The sequence below is a fragment of the Mustelus asterias genome, chromosome 11, assembly GCF_964213995.1.
Source record: "Mustelus asterias chromosome 11, sMusAst1.hap1.1, whole genome shotgun sequence".
Taxonomy (NCBI): domain Eukaryota; kingdom Metazoa; phylum Chordata; class Chondrichthyes; order Carcharhiniformes; family Triakidae; genus Mustelus; species Mustelus asterias.
The window spans coordinates 111,413,762-111,431,536 of NC_135811.1; the positions used below are offsets into that span (position 1 = coordinate 111,413,762).

Consider the following 17,775-nt stretch of genomic DNA (forward strand, 5'->3'; position numbering starts at 1 on the left):
GGTTTATAAAATAATGAAGGGGATAGATAGAGTGAACGTTCAAAGACTATTTCCTCGGGTGGATGGAGCTATTACAAGGGGGCATAACTATAGGGTTCATGGTGGGAGATATAGGAAGGATATCAGAGATAGGTTCATTACGCAGAGAGTGGTTGGGGTGTGGAATGGACTGCCTGCAATGATAGTGGAGTCAGACACTTTAGGAATATTTAAGCGGTTATTGGATAGGCACATGGAGCACACCAGGATGATAGGGAGTGGGATAGCTTGACCTTGGTTTCAGATAAAGCTCGGCACAACATCGTGGGCCGAAGGGCCTGTTCTATGCTGTACTGTTCTATGTTCTATAGTAGTCTGTTACCTTGTCGAAAGCCTTAAAAACCACATCCACTGGTTTTGCTCGGTCTTCTCTACTAGTTACATCCTCAAAGAATTCCAATGGATTCACTAAGCATGATTTCCCTTTTGTAAATCCATGCTGACTTTGTCTGATTATATCAAAGCCTTCCAAATGCTGAGTTATGAAATCCTTGACAATACTCTAGCAGCTTCCCCAGTACCGACGTTAGGCTCACTGGTCTATAGTTCCCTGTTTTCTTTCTACCTCCCTTTTTGAATAGTGGGCTTACATTAGCTACCCTCCAATCTGTAGGAACCAGTCCAGAGTCAAAACATTTTTGAAAACTAACCACCAAAGGATCTACTATTTCCAGGGCCACTTCCTTAAGTACTCTAAAATGAAGATTATCAGGACCTGGAGATTTATCCACCTTCAAACCCATCAATTTCCCCAGAACCATTTCTCTGCTAATGCTGATTTCCTTCAGCTCCTCACTAAAATGATGGGCCAGATTCTCTTTTTGTACCATATTAATCCTGTGATATAAGATCATTAAAAATAGGAGTAGACCATTTAGCTTACCAAGCCTGCACCACCATTCAGTAAGCTCATGGCTGATTTTGTGTGATCTTAATTCCACTTTCCTCCCTGTTCCCCATAATTCTTCAATCACTTGTGGATAAAAGAAAACAAACTAAGTCCTGAATCTATTCAAATATCCCAATTTCCACTTCTCTCGGAGGAAGAGAATTTGAAAGACTAACCACCCTCAGAGAACTTGTTCCTTCTCATCCAAGTCTTAAATAAGACACCATTTACTTTGAAACTGTGCCCCAGTTTTAGATTCTGCCACAAGAGGAAACATTCTCAGCATCCATCCTGTAAAGCCTCTCAGAATCTTATACGTTCCATAAGATCACTCTCATTTTTCTAAACTTCAATGAGTATATGTCTAAGCTACTCAATATTTCCTCATAAGAAACCCTTCAGCCCAAGAAACAACTTAGGGAACCTTCTCAGAACTGCTTCCAATATAAGCATATTGTTAGGGTCCGAGACCCGAAGCCCAAGATTTACTATGAAGCCAGAACAGACCTCGACATTTGTTTCTATCTTGGCATAAATGTGAGGATAGGATGCTTCACTCCAGGAGTAATTCCACTGACAAATTAACAAAGAACAATACAGCAGAGGAACAGGCCCTTCGGCCCTCCAAGCCCGTGCCGCTCCCTGGTCCAAACTAGACCATTCTTTTGTATCCCTCCATTCCCACTCCGTTCATATGGCTATCTAGATAAGTCTTAAACGTTCCCAGTGTGTCTGCCTCCACCACCTTGCCTGGCAGCGCATTCCAGGCCCCCACCACCCTCTGTGTAAAATATGTCCTTCTGATATCTGTGTTAAACCTCCCCCCCCTTCACCTTGAACCTATGACCCCTCATGAACGTCACCACCGACCTGGGGAAAAGCTTCCCACCGTTCACCCTATTTATGCCTTTCATAATTTTATACACCTCTATTAAGTCTCCCCTCATCCTCCGTCTTTCCAGGGAGAACAACCCCAGTTTACCCAATCTCTCCTCATAACTAAGCCCCTCCATACCAGGCAACATCCTGGTAAACCTCCTCTGTACTCTCTCCAAAGCCTCCACGTCCTTCTGGTAGTGTGGCGACCAGAACTGGGCGCAGTATTCCAAATGCGGCCGAACTAACGTTCTATACATCTGCAACATCAGACCCCAACTTTTATACTCTATGCCCCGTCCTATAAAGGCAAGCATGCCATATGCCTTCTTCACTACCTTCTCCACCTGTGACGTCACCTTCAAGGATCTGTGGACTTGCACACCCAGGTCCCTCTGCGTATCTACACCCTTTATGGTTCTGCCATTTATCGTACAGCTCCTCCCTACATTATTCCTACCAAAATGCATCACTTCGCATTTATCAGGATTGAACTCCATCTGCCATTTCTTTGTCCAAATTTCCAGCCTATCTATATCCTTCTGTAGCTTCTGACAATGCTCCTCACTATCTGCAAGTCCTGCCAATTTTGTGTCATCCGCAAACTTACTGATCACTCCAGTTACACCTTCTTCCAGATCGTTTATATAAATCACAAACAGCAGAGGTCCCAATACAGAGCCCTGCGGAACACTAGTCACAGGCATCCAGCTGAAAAAAAACCCTTCCACTACCACCCTCTGTCTTCTGTGACCAAGCCAGTTCTCCACCCATCTAGCCACCTCCCCCTTTATCCCATGAGATCCAACTTTTTTCACCAGCCTACCATGAGGGACTTTGTCAAACGCTTTACTAAAGTCCATATAGACGACATCCATGACCCTTCCCTCGTCAACCATTCTGGTCACTTCTTCAAAAAACACCACCAGGTTAGTGAGGCATGACCTCCCTCTCACAAAACCATGCTGACTATCGTTAATGAGTTTATTCCTTTCTAAATGCGCATACATCCTATCTCTAAGAATCTTCTCCAACAACTTCCCCACCACGGACGTCAAGCTCACCGGCCTATAATTACCCGGGTTATCCTTCCTACCCTTCTTAAATAACGGGACCACATTAGCTATCCTCCAATCTTCTGGGACCTCACCTGCGTCCAGTGACGAGACAAAGATTTGCGTCAGAGGCCCAGCGATTTCATCTCTCGTCTCCCTGAGCAGCCTTGGATAGATTCCATCAGGCCCTGGGGATTTATCAGTCTTTATATTCTCTAACAAACCTAACACTTCCTCCCTTGTAATGGAGATTTTCTCCAATGGTTCAACACTCCCCTCCGAGACACTCCCAGTCAACACATCCCTCTCCTTTGTGAATACCGACGCAAAGTATTCATTTAGGATCTCCCCTACTTCTTTGGGCTCTAAGCACAATTCCCCACTTTTGTCCCTGAGCGGTCCGATTTTTTCCCTGACAACCCTTTTGTTCCTAACGTATGAATAAAATGCCTTGGGATTCTCCTTAATCCTGTCTGCCAAGGACATTTCGTGACCCCTTTCTGCCCTTCTAATTCCCCGTTTGAGTTCTTTCCTACTTTCTTTGTACTCCTCCAGAGCTCCCTCCATTTTTAGCTGCCTGGACCTAACGTACGCCTCTCTTTTCTTTTTGACCAGTCCCTCAATTTCCCTGGTTATCCACGGTTCTCGAATCCTACCCTTCCTATCCTTCTTTTTTACAGGCACATGCCTGTCCTGCAGCGCTAACAACTGTTCCTTAAAAGACTCCCACATGCCAGATGTGGATTTACCCTCTCCCAATCAAGAGCTGCCAATTTCTGCCTAATCCCACTAAAGTTAGCCTTCCCCCAATCCAACACCTTACCCTTGGGACATCACACATCCTTTTCCATCACTATCCTAAAGCTAACAGAATTGTGGTCACTATCTGCTACATGTTCCCCTACCGAAACTTTGAAGACCTGACCGGACTCATTCCCCAGTACTAGGTCCAGTATAGCCCCCTCTCTAGTCGGGCTATCTACATATTGTTCCAAAGAACCCTCCTGTACGCATTTTACAAATTCCTCCCCACTCAGAGTCCCAGCTCTCAGCGATTTCCAGTCTATACCAGGGAAATTGAAGTCTCCCACGACAACAACCCTATTTTTCCTGCTCCTATCCAGTATCTCCTGACATATCCGTTCTTCCACTTGGGCTGTTGGGGGGCCTGTAGTATACCCCCCAACATAGTGACTGCGCCCTTCCTGTTTCTAAGCTCCACCCAGAGTGACTCGTTACATGACCCCTCTGAATTGTCCTCCCTCTGCACCGCTGTAATATGCTCTCCAACTAATACTGCTACTCCCCCACCTCTTTTGGCCCCTCCTCTGTCTCGCCTAAAACACTTGTGCCCCCGAATATTCAGCTGCCAGTCCTGTCCCTCTTTCAACCAAGTCTGTCACCGCAACCACATCCAAATTCCTCGTGAGTATTAAGGCCCTAAGTTCATCTGTCTTACCTGCTACGCTCCTTGCATTGAAGGAAATTAGGGATCTTTTATCAAAACAAGCTTTATTCATAACACGGTTTAAGTATAACTCTAACAAAATGAAGCAACTTAACTTTTAACAGTTGAACAATAGTTAAAAATGAAAAGAGACAACTCTATTTTCTAAACAATCATTATTTCAGTTCCAAATAAGCAACTGTCCTCTTAGACTCAAATGTCACATTAAAGACTGTTAACAAACCCAGGCATACTTGCCATAAGTTGTTAACAGACTTGAAGCTTTCAGAGAGGTTTTGATTTTCAGACTTCTGTCTTTAAACAACCTCAGCCAGAAACTGAAAATTGTTTTTCGGCCACAAACCTAGCTCCTCCCATTAACCACATTATCACATGGCCCTGCATGCCTAAACCCACCTTCCATTCCTTTAATCAAAATACCCCAGAGAGACATTTTCATTTGTAAACAAGAGTCCATTCGACCTCTCCTTAGTAAACACTGCGGGGCTAAAATTAGTAATTATTTTGCTTTCCCAGCATCTGAGCTGTATTCCTTTGCAACATATCAACTGCCTGTAAAAAAAAAGTTGAATCTTAAAACAGTCATAGCAGACATGCCAAATTTCCTTAGATAAAAGCAACTTACTGCGGATGCTGGAATCAGAAACCAAAAGAGAAAATGCTGGAAAATCTCAGCAGGTCTGGCAGCATCTGTAAGGAGAAAAAAGCTGACGTTTTGAGTCCAGATGACCCTTTGTCAAAGCTCTGACAAAAAGCTTTGACAAAGGGTCATCTGACTCGAAATGTCAGCTCTTTTCTCTCCCTACAAATGCTGCCAGACCTGCTGAGATTTTCCAGCATTTTCTCTTTTGGTGCCAAATTTCCTGAGAAAATAGAGGAGTTGGTGGGCTTTCTTAATTATAGTGTCGGCATGGAGAGACCAGGACAGGTTTTGGTGATCTGGACACCTAGAAACTTGAAGCTCTCGACCATTTCCACTTCGTCCCCGTTGATGTAGATAGGGGCATGCCCTCCACTTCGCTCCCTGAAGTCGATAACTATCTCCTTTGTTTTGTTGACGTTGAGGGAGGGATTATTGTCATCGCACCAGTTCACCAGATTCTCTATCTCTTTCCTGTACTCTGTCTCGACATTGTTTAAGATCCGACCCACAATGGTGATGTCATCAGAAAACTTGAAAATCGAGTTGGAGGGGAATTTAGCCATGCAGTCAAAGGTGTATAAGGAGTATAGTAAGGGGCTGAGGACACAGTCTTACGGAGCACCAGTATTGAGGATTATCACGGAGGAGGTGTTGTTGCCTATCCTTACTGACTGCGATCTGAGGGTTAGGAAGTTCAGGATCCAGTCAGAGAGAGGAACTGAGCCACAGGCCACAAAGTTTGGAAATGATTCTTGTAAGAATAATGGTGTTAAAGGCTGAGCTGTGGTCTTTGTTATCTCGGTGTTCCAGGGTTGAGTGTAGGGCCAGGGAGATGGCGTTTGCTGTGAACCTGTTGCAGCGACAGGCAAACTGCAGTGGATCCAGGCAGTCTGGGAGGCTGGAATTGACTTGTGCCATGACTAACCTTTCAAAGCACTTCATAATGATGGATGTCAGAGCAACCGGAAGCTCGTCTGCAAACCCGCACTGAGTACTTGTCTGGGAACCGCATCTGGATCAGTTGCTTTCCGTGGGTTCACTTTTGAGAAGGCTGCTCGGACCTCGGCAATTGTGACCTCAGAAACAGGTTCGTCCGAGGCTTCTGGGATGGAGGGCATGCTCTCGCTGACCTCTTGCTCAAAACGAGCATAGAATGCATTGAGCTCATCGGGGAGGGGTGCATTGGAGCCTGCGATTTTACCTGCCTTCATCTTGTAGCTTGTGATGTCTTGCAGACCTTGTCATAGTCAGCGGGAGTCCGTGTTGTTAGCCTGGGGTTCTAGCTTGGTCCGGTACTGTCTTTTGGCATCTTTCATGGACCTCCATAGATCATATCTGGCTTTCTTGTATAGACAGTAAGAAGTTTAACAACACCAGGTTAAAGTCCAACAGGTTTATTTGGTAGCAAAAGCCACACAAGCTTTCGAGGCTCTGAGCCCCTTCTTCAGGTGAGTGGGAATTCTGTTCACAAACAGAACTTATAAGACACAGACTCAATTTACATCAATAATGGTTGGAATGCGAATACTTACAACTAATCCAGTCTTTAAGAAACAAAACAATGGGAGTGGAGAGAGCATCAAGACAGGCTAAAAAGATGTGTATTGTCTCCAGACAAGACAGCCAGTGAAACTCTGCAGGTCCACGCAACTGTGGGAGTTACAAATAGTGTGACATAAATTCTGATTCTAGGATCGCATGATAAAGACTCAGGAGGAAAAAAGCAGAAATATTTATGTGAAATAGTGTGACATAAACCCAATATCCCGGTTGAGGCCGTCCTTGTGTGTGCGGAACCTGGCTATCAGTTTCTGCTCCGCGACTCTGCGCTGTCGTGTGTCGCGAAGGCCGCCTTGGAGAACGCTTACCCGAATATCAGAGGCCGAATGCCCGTGACCGCTGAAGTGCTCCCCAACAGGAAGAGAACAGTCTTGCCTGGTGATTGTCGAGCGGTGTTCATTCATCCGTTGTCGCAGCGTCTGCATAGTTTCCCCAATGTACCATGCCTCGGGACATCCTTTCTTGCAGCGTATCAGGTAGACAACGTTGGCCGAGTTGCAAGAGTATGTACCGTGTACCTGGTGGATGGTGTTCTCACGTGAGATGATGGCATCTGTGTCGATGATCCGGCACGTCTTGCAGAGGTTGCTGTGGCAGGGTTGTGTGGTGTCTTGGTCACTGTTCTCCTGAAGGCTGGGTAGTTTGCTGCGGACAATGGTCTGTTTGAGGTTGTGCGGTTGTTTGAAGGCAAGAAGTGGGGGTGTGGGGATGGCCTTGGCGAGATGTTCGTCTTCATCAATGACATGTTGAAGGCTCCAGAGGAGATGCCGTAGCTTCTCCGCTCCGGGGAAGTACTGGACAACGAAGGGTACTCTGTCCACTGTGTCCCGTGTTTGTCTTCTGAGGAGGTCGGTGCGGTTTTTCGCTGTGGCGCGTTGGAACTGTTGATCAATGAGTCTAGCGCCATATCCTGTTCTTATGAGGGCATCTTTCAGCGTCTGGAGGTGTCTGTTGCGATCCTCCTCATCCGAGCAGATCCTGTGTATACGGAGGGCTTGTCCGTAGGGGATGGCTTCTTTAACGTGTTTAGGGTGGAAGCTGGAGAAGTGGAGCATCGTGAGGTTATCCGTGGGCTTGCGGTACAGTGAGGTGCTGAGGTGACCGTCCTTAATGGAGATGCGCGTGTCCAAGAATGCAACCGATTCCGGAGAGTAGTCTATGGTGAGCCTGATGATCTCTACTGCCTCCCGAAGATACACAAGGCAAACACACCCGGCCGTCCCATCGTATCGGGCAATGGGACCCTGTGCGAGAACCTCTCCGGCTATGTCGAGGGCATCCTGAAACCCATTGTACAAAGAACCCCCAGCTTTTGTCGCGACACGACGGACTTCCTACAGAAACTCGGCACACATGGAGCAGTTGAACCAGGAGCGCTCCTCGTCACAATGGATGTCTCAGCACTCTACACCAGCATCCCCCATGACGATGGCATTGCTGCAACGGCCTCAGTGCTCAGCGCCAACAACTGCCAGTTTCCAGATGCAATTTTACATCTCATCCGCTTCATCCTGGACCACAATATCTTCACCTTCAACAACCAGTTCTTCATCCAGACACACGGAACAGCCATGGGGACCAAATTTGCACCTCAATATGCCAACATCTTCATGCACAGGTTCGAACAAGACTTCTTCACCGCACGGGACCTTCAACCGATGCTATACACTAGATACATCGATGACATTTTCTTCCTTTGGACTCATGGTGAACAATCACTGAAACAACTCTATGATGACATCAACAAGTTCCATCCCACCATCAGGCTCACCATAGACTACTCTCCGGAATCGGTTGCATTCTTGGACACGCGCATCTCCATTAAGGACGGTCACCTCAGCACCTCACTGTACCGCAAGCCCACGGATAACCTCACGATGCTCCACTTCTCCAGCTTCCACCCTAAACACGTTAAAGAAGCCATCCCCTACGGACAAGCCCTCCGTATACACAGGATCTGCTCGGATGAGGAGGATCGCAACAGACACCTCCAGACGCTGAAAGATGCCCTCATAAGAACAGGATATGGCGCTAGACTCATTGATCAACAGTTCCAACGCGCCACAGCGAAAAACCGCACCGACCTCCTCAGAAGACAAACACGGGACACAGTGGACAGAGTACCCTTCGTTGTCCAGTACTTCCCCGGAGCGGAGAAGCTACGGCATCTCCTCCGGAGCCTTCAACATGTCATTGATGAAGACGAACATCTCGCCAAGGCCATCCCCACACCCCCACTTCTTGCCTTCAAACAACCGCACAACCTCAAACAGACCATTGTCCGCAGCAAACTACCCAGCCTTCAGGAGAACAGTGACCAAGACACCACACAACCCTGCCACAGCAACCTCTGCAAGACGTGCCGGATCATCGACACAGATGCCATCATCTCACGTGAGAACACCATCCACCAGGTACACGGTACATACTCTTGCAACTCGGCCAACGTTGTCTACCTGATACGCTGCAAGAAAGGATGTCCCGAGGCATGGTACATTGGGGAAACTATGCAGACGCTGCGACAACGGATGAATGAACACCGCTCGACAATCACCAGGCAAGACTGTTCTCTTCCTGTTGGGGAGCACTTCAGCGGTCACGGGCATTCGGCCTCTGATATTCGGGTAAGCGTTCTCCAAGGCGGCCTTCGCGACACACGACAGCGCAGAGTCGCGGAGCAGAAACTGATAGCCAGGTTCCGCACACACAAGGACGGCCTCAACCGGGATATTGGGTTTATGTCACACTATTTCACATAAATATTTCTGCTTTTTTCCTCCTGAGTCTTTATCATGCGATCCTAGAATCAGAATTTATGTCACACTATTTGTAACTCCCACAGTTGCGTGGACCTGCAGAGTTTCACTGGCTGTCTTGTCTGGAGACAATACACATCTTTTTAGCCTGTCTTGATGCTCTCTCCACTCCCATTGTTTTGTTTCTTAAAGACTGGATTAGTTGTAAGTATTCGCATTCCAACCATTATTGATGTAAATTGAGTCTGTGTCTTATAAGTTCTGTTTGTGAACAGAATTCCCACTCACCTGAAGAAGGGGCTCAGAGCCTCGAAAGCTTGTGTGGCTTTTGCTACCAAATAAACCTGTTGGACTTTAACCTGGTGTTGTTAAACTTCTTACTGTGTTTACCCCAGTCCAACGCCGGCATCTCCACATCATTTCTTGTATAGGTCAGGTAATAGCTTACAGTGGTAAACTATCCCTATTTATTATCCTTCCCGAACCTTCTGATGTGATTGTTGAAAACATCATCCCAGAACTCCTCTGTTGTCTAGTTGGATTGGACTATCCTCACTTAGTTCCATTCCTATGTAGCGACAGAAAATCTAGCTCTATCATTATCTCTGCAGTCCTCAAAAGATTTCTACTTTGGCCCCTTCATATTTCTCATTCCAAACTACTCTCTATCATAATCGTCCAAACCAATGACCACTACCCCTTTGAAGGACAAGGCAGCAGAAACACCACCACCTGCAAGATTCCTCCAAGCAACACACATACTCTCTTGAAACCATGTCATCATTCCTTCACTAGCACTGAGCCAAAATCTTAGAACTCCTTTCCGAACAGCATTGTGATGTACCTAAAGCCCGTGAACTGCAATGGATCAAGAAGACCACTGTTTCAAGGGCAATTAGGAATGGGCAATTAATGCTAGTCCAGCCAGCAATACCCACATTCTGTGAATGAATAAGTAAAAAAAAAAGACAAGAGCATGTTGCATTTGCAATTAGAACTGCAATTTCCTCCAGAATGATTTTATGAAGCAAAGGGAAATAATTGACCTGAAATGCAATGGACAGAGTACGGGAAATATTGATGAAAGAAGGTATGAAACATCACCTGAAACTTTGGGGAGTATGTTTATAGATTCAGAGTTGTGAAGCCACATTGATGTTGTGCCTAGTGCTGCCAAGTCCCAACGTGCAGATCCTCTGTGGCTGGTGATATTAGCAGACTGCAAAAGCAGTTTAAACACAACTTATGTGCAAATTTACTTTGGTTTTACCTTCGTCTCACTCCAAAACCAAGTTTCCTGCCAATATTTACAGTACAGAAAGGAAGCTGAAATTTAAATATTAATGAGAATAATGACCACAGTCACTGATAACTTACTCAATAACTGAGCTGGGGCCGTCTGGTTCAAGAACTACGAGAGAAAATGGAATCACAATGCGAGTTCTACCTGCTTCAACAGTTACAAGAAGGCTGACTCCAAGAACAAGTACCTGGAGGCCCTCTGCACGGGTTGCGAATGTTCTAGTGACCGCTGACTGCAAGAGCGAGCAGGAGAGCTGATACCACCATTTTTGCCTTACAATGGGACAATACAGCTGAAAATCTCCTGAATGGTCGCTGCAGGACTGACCAAAGCTGTAATTGGAGAAGCAGAAACCATGGAAAAGACAGAACTGCTCCTTCAGAGATGGAGCCGCAAGTGTGGAAGAGACAGAACCTATGATTGGAGGCATGACACTGTCTCTCCTGCTTTTGCTGCTCCTCTAATCACAACTTTGCAGTCAGTTTCCACTCTCACTGACTGACAAAAGTGCATTTTTTTCAACCCACTACCATCTCTAAATTTCTGAAATGCCAAGGTCGGAAATCCACCAAATGGTGGAAATTTCTCATCCATGCCCCTCCAATTTCTGATCCCTGCAATTCCCGTTTCTCGGTGAAATAGATTGGATCAATTCATTTGGGCTATCCTTTTGATTCGTTCGAAATACTTACACTTTACACTAGCTAAGCTAGTTTCGTTACAATAACAAAAAAATGAGCATCTGCTTTTACAGCAGTTTTTGTATATGCTCAAACTACAAATTTCATCATCTATGACAGATGCACAAGGCATGATTAATATATGTGCATATAACCCAAAAAACACATATTGCATCTGGACAATTACACCCAGGAGATAATACTCACCATTAAGCAGTTCTCCATGAGCCACTCCAATTAACAAACGCTCTTCTGTTAGCAGGCATGACACGCTGAGAAGGATCTTGTGAGCAGAATGGAGTCTGTCGAATGTTCCACCTAACACAACATCACTGTAACTTGGAATATTTTCACATAAACCAGAATCCTCCCTATCAGAACAGGATATGCTCTCTGTATCATCTGTGCTAGGTGGCAAAAAAATAGCCCTCAAATTGGGTTTGCATGTGTAACATCCAAGAGTATATTTTTCCAAGCACTGTGTAACTAAATTGGACTGGTTTAAATCTGGAATTTTGTAGTCTGTTACAACCACCTCTGGTGGTTCAGACAGCATCTGGACTGATGAAAATGGCTGCTGAGTTGAAGTGTGATTTTTAACATTTGAGAGAACTACCCTGATGTCCAGGTGATTGCACACATGAGAACCTTTTGCATAAAGATTAGTTAGCAGTTGGGAAACTTCATGGTTTGCTGGTATATATACTGGATTGGGTTGAATGCAATTGCCTGTCAGTCCCAATCCTGGATGCAAATGAACATATAAAATGTCCTCAACTATTTTTGCAGTTGCTGCCAAAACTGGAGCAATGCGCAATGGAATAAGGGAAAGTGGCGACGTCAGAACAAGAATACCACTTCGAAACATGGCCATCACTCTTGTAGGCTATCCTGAAAGAAAAAAGCAAAAGTCACAATTAGTCCCTTCTTCGGATGTAGGTGTCATTGGCAAGGTCAGCATTTATTGTCCAGCCCTAATTCAAAGGATGCCTACAGTGCAGGAGACCATTCGGACCAACAAGTCTACACCAACTTTCCAACAGGTTATCCCACCCAGGCCTTATCCCCATAGCCCTACATATTTGCCCTGTTAATCCACCTAACATGCACATCTTTGGATTGTGGGAGGAAAGCGGAGCACCTGGAAGAAACCCATCAGACACAGGGAGAATGTGCAAACTCCACCAGACAATTACCCAAGGCCAAAATTGAACCCGGGTCCCTGGCGCTGTGATGCAGCAGTGCTAATCACTGCGCCACCTGATCTCCCAAGATGCTGGTGAACTACCTATCCATTGTCGGATACAATCAACTGGCTTGTCTAGCACGTTATTGTGGAATCGCATTCACAGATAAGGCCAGAGTAGATAAGGACAGCAAGTTTTCTTCCCCAAAAACACATTTGTGAACGAGTTAGATTTTTACAACAATCCAATGGCTGCACAATTATTTTTACTGAGACCAGTTTTTTTATTTCTTAGCCTTTCTAAAAAAAAGTAAAATCAAATTCTAAAACTATCCTGACATTAAGTTGATCTGAAGTTTGATCTGCATTAAGTTGATCTTTCTCTACACTCTAGCTACGATTGTAACACTACATTCTGCACTCTCTCATTTCCTTCTCTATGAACAATATGCTTTATCTGTATAGCGCGCAAGAAACAATACTTTTCACTGAATGCTAATATATGTGACAATAAATCAAATCAAGGATTGGATCTTATGCTCTTTATATTAATAGTCCAGTCTAGTTACAATTTAATAATTGTTTTCATTAGTAATTAGAAGTGTATTGATAAAATAAGTGCAGTACAGGTCATGTTTATGAATTTTCCAAAGTTGTATGGCACAGTGCTGTGTGGTACAAGAGCCAAGAAATTGAAGGGAGTGAGATGACAGACAAGTTGGTGCAAGTACAGAAAGTGAAGTTTCAGTATGATGGATCTTTTCCAGACTGCATTAGTGACGTGTGTTGGGACGAGTGGTTAGCATGGCTGCTTCACGGTGCCAGGGACCCGGGTTCAATTCCCAGCTCGGGTCACTGTCTGTGCGGAGTCTGCACGTTCTCCCCGTGTCTGCGTGGGTTTCCTCCCACAATCCAAAGATGTGTGGGTACGGGGGGATTGGCTGTTGTAAACGGATGGGGGATATGGGAGAGGGTAATGGGCCTGGGTGGGATACTCTGCCAGAGAGTCAGTGCAGGCTCGATGGGCCGAATGGTCGGTGTAGGCGTGTCAAGTGGTCGGTTAAATGAATAAGCGGTCGAGCTTTGAGCGATAATCCAAGTGCGATGGAACGAAAGGGGTTGAAGGCCAGCCTGGTGGCAATGGGCCGATCGGTCACTCTGATTCTCACCCACCCGGATCCGACACCCGCGCTAAACCCGGGGCCGCTGCAGGCCGCGCGCTTCCCGCTCTCGGGGGAAAGTGATCCTCATTCCCGAGACTCAGGCCTCAAACCCCGGCTCCGAGTCAGAGCCAGAGCCGCGAGGCCGCAGCACCGCCTGCTCCCATTGGCCGAGCGCCGCGGCACCGCCTGCTCCCATTGGCCGAGCGCCGCAGCACCGCCTGCTCCCATTGGCCGAGCGCCGCAGCACCGCCTGCTCCCATTGGCCGGGCGCCGCGGCACCGCCTGCTCCCATTGGCCGAGCGCCGCGGCACCGCCTGCTCCCATTGGCCGAGCGCCGCAGCACCGCCTGCTCCCATTGGCCGAGCGCCGCAGCACCGCCTGCTCCCATTGGCCATAATAACATGTGATAGAAACAATGAAAGGAATTCAGAGTTTATGTAATTTTTTAAAATGTAAAAATAAATTTAAACCGAGGGGCGTCACTGAGGGAATGAGGCTGGAGTGAACCCGCAGGACTGGCCACAACTCCCTGAGCTGGAGCAGCTCAGTAAGGAGTCGCTCACAATTTTTAAAATACTTTTCCAATCAAATCAAGTCCAATTCAGAGTCTCAACAAGTTTTTTTTTGACAGTAAATTTATTTGATTTGGTATCACAATTATGCCATGAACTCATATGGAATTGGTTCTAGCAACTGTGGCTTCTTGTTCTTGGTTCGTACAAAGTGTGCCTTTCTGGGCTCAGCAGGCTTGCGTTTCAGCTCAACCCAGGTCCCATTCTCCTTCGCTGCTTTCTTTGCTGCTTCATTCGCTTTCACACGCTGCAGAAAACTGTCTCTGCTTTTTGAATGCTTGATGTGCTCAATACGCACATTAATTCTTTTGGCGAGGATCTTGCCCTTGACTTGCTTGTTGATAATAATGCCCACAGCATGCTGTGTAACATTATAAATTCTTCCAGTCTTGCCATGGTAACATTTGTGGGGCATACCCTTTTGTACAGTGCCTGTGCCCTTAACGTCAACAATATCGCCTTTCCTGTAAGTACGGAAATAGTAGAAAGAGGAACAGGCCCATGTTTCCGGAAGGGTCTTGCAAACATATATCGAGTCCCCCTCCTCTTACCCCGGGTGTTCGTCATCTTGGACCTTTACTGCAAGATGGCGGAGAAAGTTGAGACATTTCTGATCCAAGCTGACGAGACAGGGTCTGCAACCCCTGTCCTGGGCCTGATCTACATGAGCCAAGCTGATTGGAGGAGGTGCAGGCCTTCCTCCTCCAAGGCTGGATCTCATTTGCATCTTAGCCAAAAGGCCGAGATGCCGCTTTTAAAAATTGCTTCATATGAAAATGAAGCTTAAATGTAACCTAATAACCTCAACCAAGTGCAGCATCCGCACAACTACACTTGATCTTAGCCAAAAGGCCGAAGTCTCTCACAACACCGGGTTAAAGTCCAACAGGTTTATTTGGGAGCAAAAGCCACACTAGCTTTCGGAGTCTCAGACTCCCCCAACCCAGGCATTGCTGCACGGTGTGGCCAATGGAGCATGCATTGCAGTGGCGCTTGGCCAATGGGAGCAGGTGGTGCTGTGCTGCTCCAGAAGCCTGAGGCTCCGAAAGCTCATGCAGCCAAATAAACCTGTTGGACTTTAACCTGATGCTGTGAGACTTCTTACTGTGTTCACCCCAGTCCAATGCCGGCATCTCCACATCTGAAGCAGGATGGACAGACACAGTGAGTAAAAGCTGCTCAGATTGTTCAATAAACCCTTCATCTGGTTAGTCCCTTAGTCTGTACAACCCAACAACATCCCCAACCCAACAACTCCCCCAACCCGGGAACTTCCCAAACCCGGCACCTCCCCCAACAAACCAACACACCAACAAAACAGCTCCCCCAACCCGGCACCTTCCCCAACACGGCACCTCCCTCAAACGGCTAATGTTACGCCGCTGTTTAAAAAAGGAAGGAGACAAAAGGCGGGTAACTATAGGCCGGTCAGCTTAACGTCTGTAGTAGGGAAAATGCTGGAATCCATTATTAAAGAGGAGATAGCAGGGCATCTGGATAGAAATGGTTCGATCAATCAGACGCAGCATGGATTCATGAGGGGAAAGTCGTGCTTGACGAACATGTTGGATTTTTATGAAGATGTGACTAGGGCGGTTGATGGAGGAGAACCGGTGGATGCGGTGTTTTTGGATTTCCAAAAGGCGTTTGATAAGGTGCCCCATAAAAGGCTACTGAAGAAGATTAGGGCACACGGAGTTGGGGGTAGTGTGTTAAAGTGGATTGGGGACTGGCTATCCGACAGGAAGCAAAGAGTCGGAATAAATGGGTGTTTTTCCGGTTGGAGGAAGGTAACTAGTGGCGTGCCGCAGGGATCGGTACTCGGGCCGCAACTATTTACCATTTATATAGATGATCTGGAGGAGGGGACGGAGTGTAGGGTAACGAAGTTTGCAGACGACACAAAGATAAGTGGAAAAGTGAATCGTGTGGAGGACGGAGAAGATCTGCAGAGAGATTTGGACAGGCTGAGTGAGTGGGCGAGGATATGGCAAATGGAGTATAACGTTGAGAAATGCGAGGTTATACACTTTGGAGGAAATAATAACAAATGGGATTACTATCTCAATGGAAACAAATTAAAACATGCTACCGTGCAAAGGGACCTGGGGGTCCTTGTGCATGAGACGCAAAAGCCCAGTCTGCAGGTACAACAGGTGATCAAGAAGGCAAATGGGATGTTGGCCTATATCGCGAGGGGGATAGAATATAAAAGCAGGGATGTCTTGATGCACCTGTACAGGGCATTGGTGAGGCCGCAGCTGAAATGCTGTGTGCAGTATTGGTCCCCTTATATGAGGAAGGATATATTGGCATTGGAGGGAGTGCAGAGAAGGTTCACCAGGTTGATACCGGAGATGAGGGGTTTGGATTATGAGGAGAGGCTGAGGAGATTGGGTTTGTACTCGTTGGAGTTTAGAAGGATGAGGGGGGAGCTTATGGAGACTTATAAGATAATGCGGGGGCTGGATAGGGTGGAGGCGGAGAGATTCTTTCCACTTAGTAAGGAAGTTAAAACTAGAGGACGCAGCCTCAAAATAAAGGGGGGTCGGTTTAAGACAGAGTTGAGGAGGAACTTCTTCTCCCAGAGGGTGGTGAATCTCTGGAATTCTCTGCCCACTGAGGTGGTGGAGGCTACCTCGCTGAATATGTTTAAAGCGCGGATGGATGGATTCCTGATCGGTAAGGGAATTAAGGGTTATGGGGATCAGGCGGGTAAGTGGTACTGATCCACGTCAGATCAGCCATGATCTTATTGAATGGCGGGGCAGGCTCGAGGGGCTAGATGGCCTACTCCTGCTCCTATTTCTTATGTTCTCATGTTCTAGATAAGCTGCAGAGCTGGGCTGAGAGGTGGCAAATGGAGTTTAATGCGGAAAAGTGTGAGGTGATTCACTTTGGAAGGAGTAACAGGAATACAGAGTACTGGGCTAATGGTAAGATACTTGGTAGTGTGGATGAACAGAGGGATCTGGGTGTTCATGTGCATAGATCCCTGAAAGTTGGCACCCAGGTTGATAGGGTTGTTAAGAAGGCGTACGGTGTGTTAGCTTTTATTGGTAGAGGGATTGAGTTTCGGAGCCAGGAGGTCATGCTGCAACTGTACAAAACCCTGGTGCGGCCGCATTTGGAGTATTGCGTACAGTTCTGGTCGCCGTATTATAGGAAAGATGTGGAAGTGTTGGAAAGGGTGCAGAGGAGATTTACCAGGATGTTGCCTGGTATGGTGGGAAAATCGTATGAGGAAAGGCTGAGGGGCTTGAGGTTGTTTTCATTAGAGAGAAGAAGGTTAAGAGGTGACTTAATAGAGGCATACAAGATGATCAGAGGATTAGATAGGGTGGATAGTGAGAGCCTTTTTCCTCAGATGGTGTTGGCTAGCACGAGAGGACATAGCTTTAAATTGAGGGGTGAGAGATATAGGACAGATGTTAGAGGTAGGTTCTTTACTCAGAGAGTAGTAAGGGCGTGGAATGCCCTGCCTGCAGCAGTGGTGGACTCATCAACGTTGAGAGCGTTCAAGTGGTTATTGGATAAACATATGGATGATATTGGAATAGTGTAGATTAGAGGGGCTTTAGATTG

The 17,775-nt window shown here is 46.5% G+C and overlaps 2 protein-coding genes across 2 annotated transcripts in view; both read right to left on the bottom strand.

The window, feature by feature from the left end:
* The window catches only part of coasy (CoA synthase), a 68,271-nt gene extending 54,465 nt beyond the window's left edge, over positions 1-13,806 (bottom strand). Inside the window, exons 1-2 of the mRNA XM_078224298.1 lie at positions 13,629-13,806; positions 11,477-12,160 (exon numbers count right to left, since the gene is read on the bottom strand). Coding sequence (XP_078080424.1) covers positions 11,477-12,143 — 667 coding nt within the window. The 5' untranslated portion in view covers positions 12,144-12,160; positions 13,629-13,806. The remainder of the gene's footprint in view (positions 1-11,476; positions 12,161-13,628) is intronic.
* Positions 13,807-14,235: 429 nt separating this feature from the next.
* LOC144500826 (large ribosomal subunit protein eL21-like) lies at positions 14,236-14,779 on the bottom strand. The gene is given in 2 exon segments (XM_078224304.1): positions 14,236-14,673; positions 14,676-14,779. Coding segments are annotated over 2 exon segments (480 nt in total). The 5' UTR covers positions 14,758-14,779; the 3' UTR covers positions 14,236-14,275.
* Between the last annotated feature and the right edge of the window lie 2,996 nt (positions 14,780-17,775).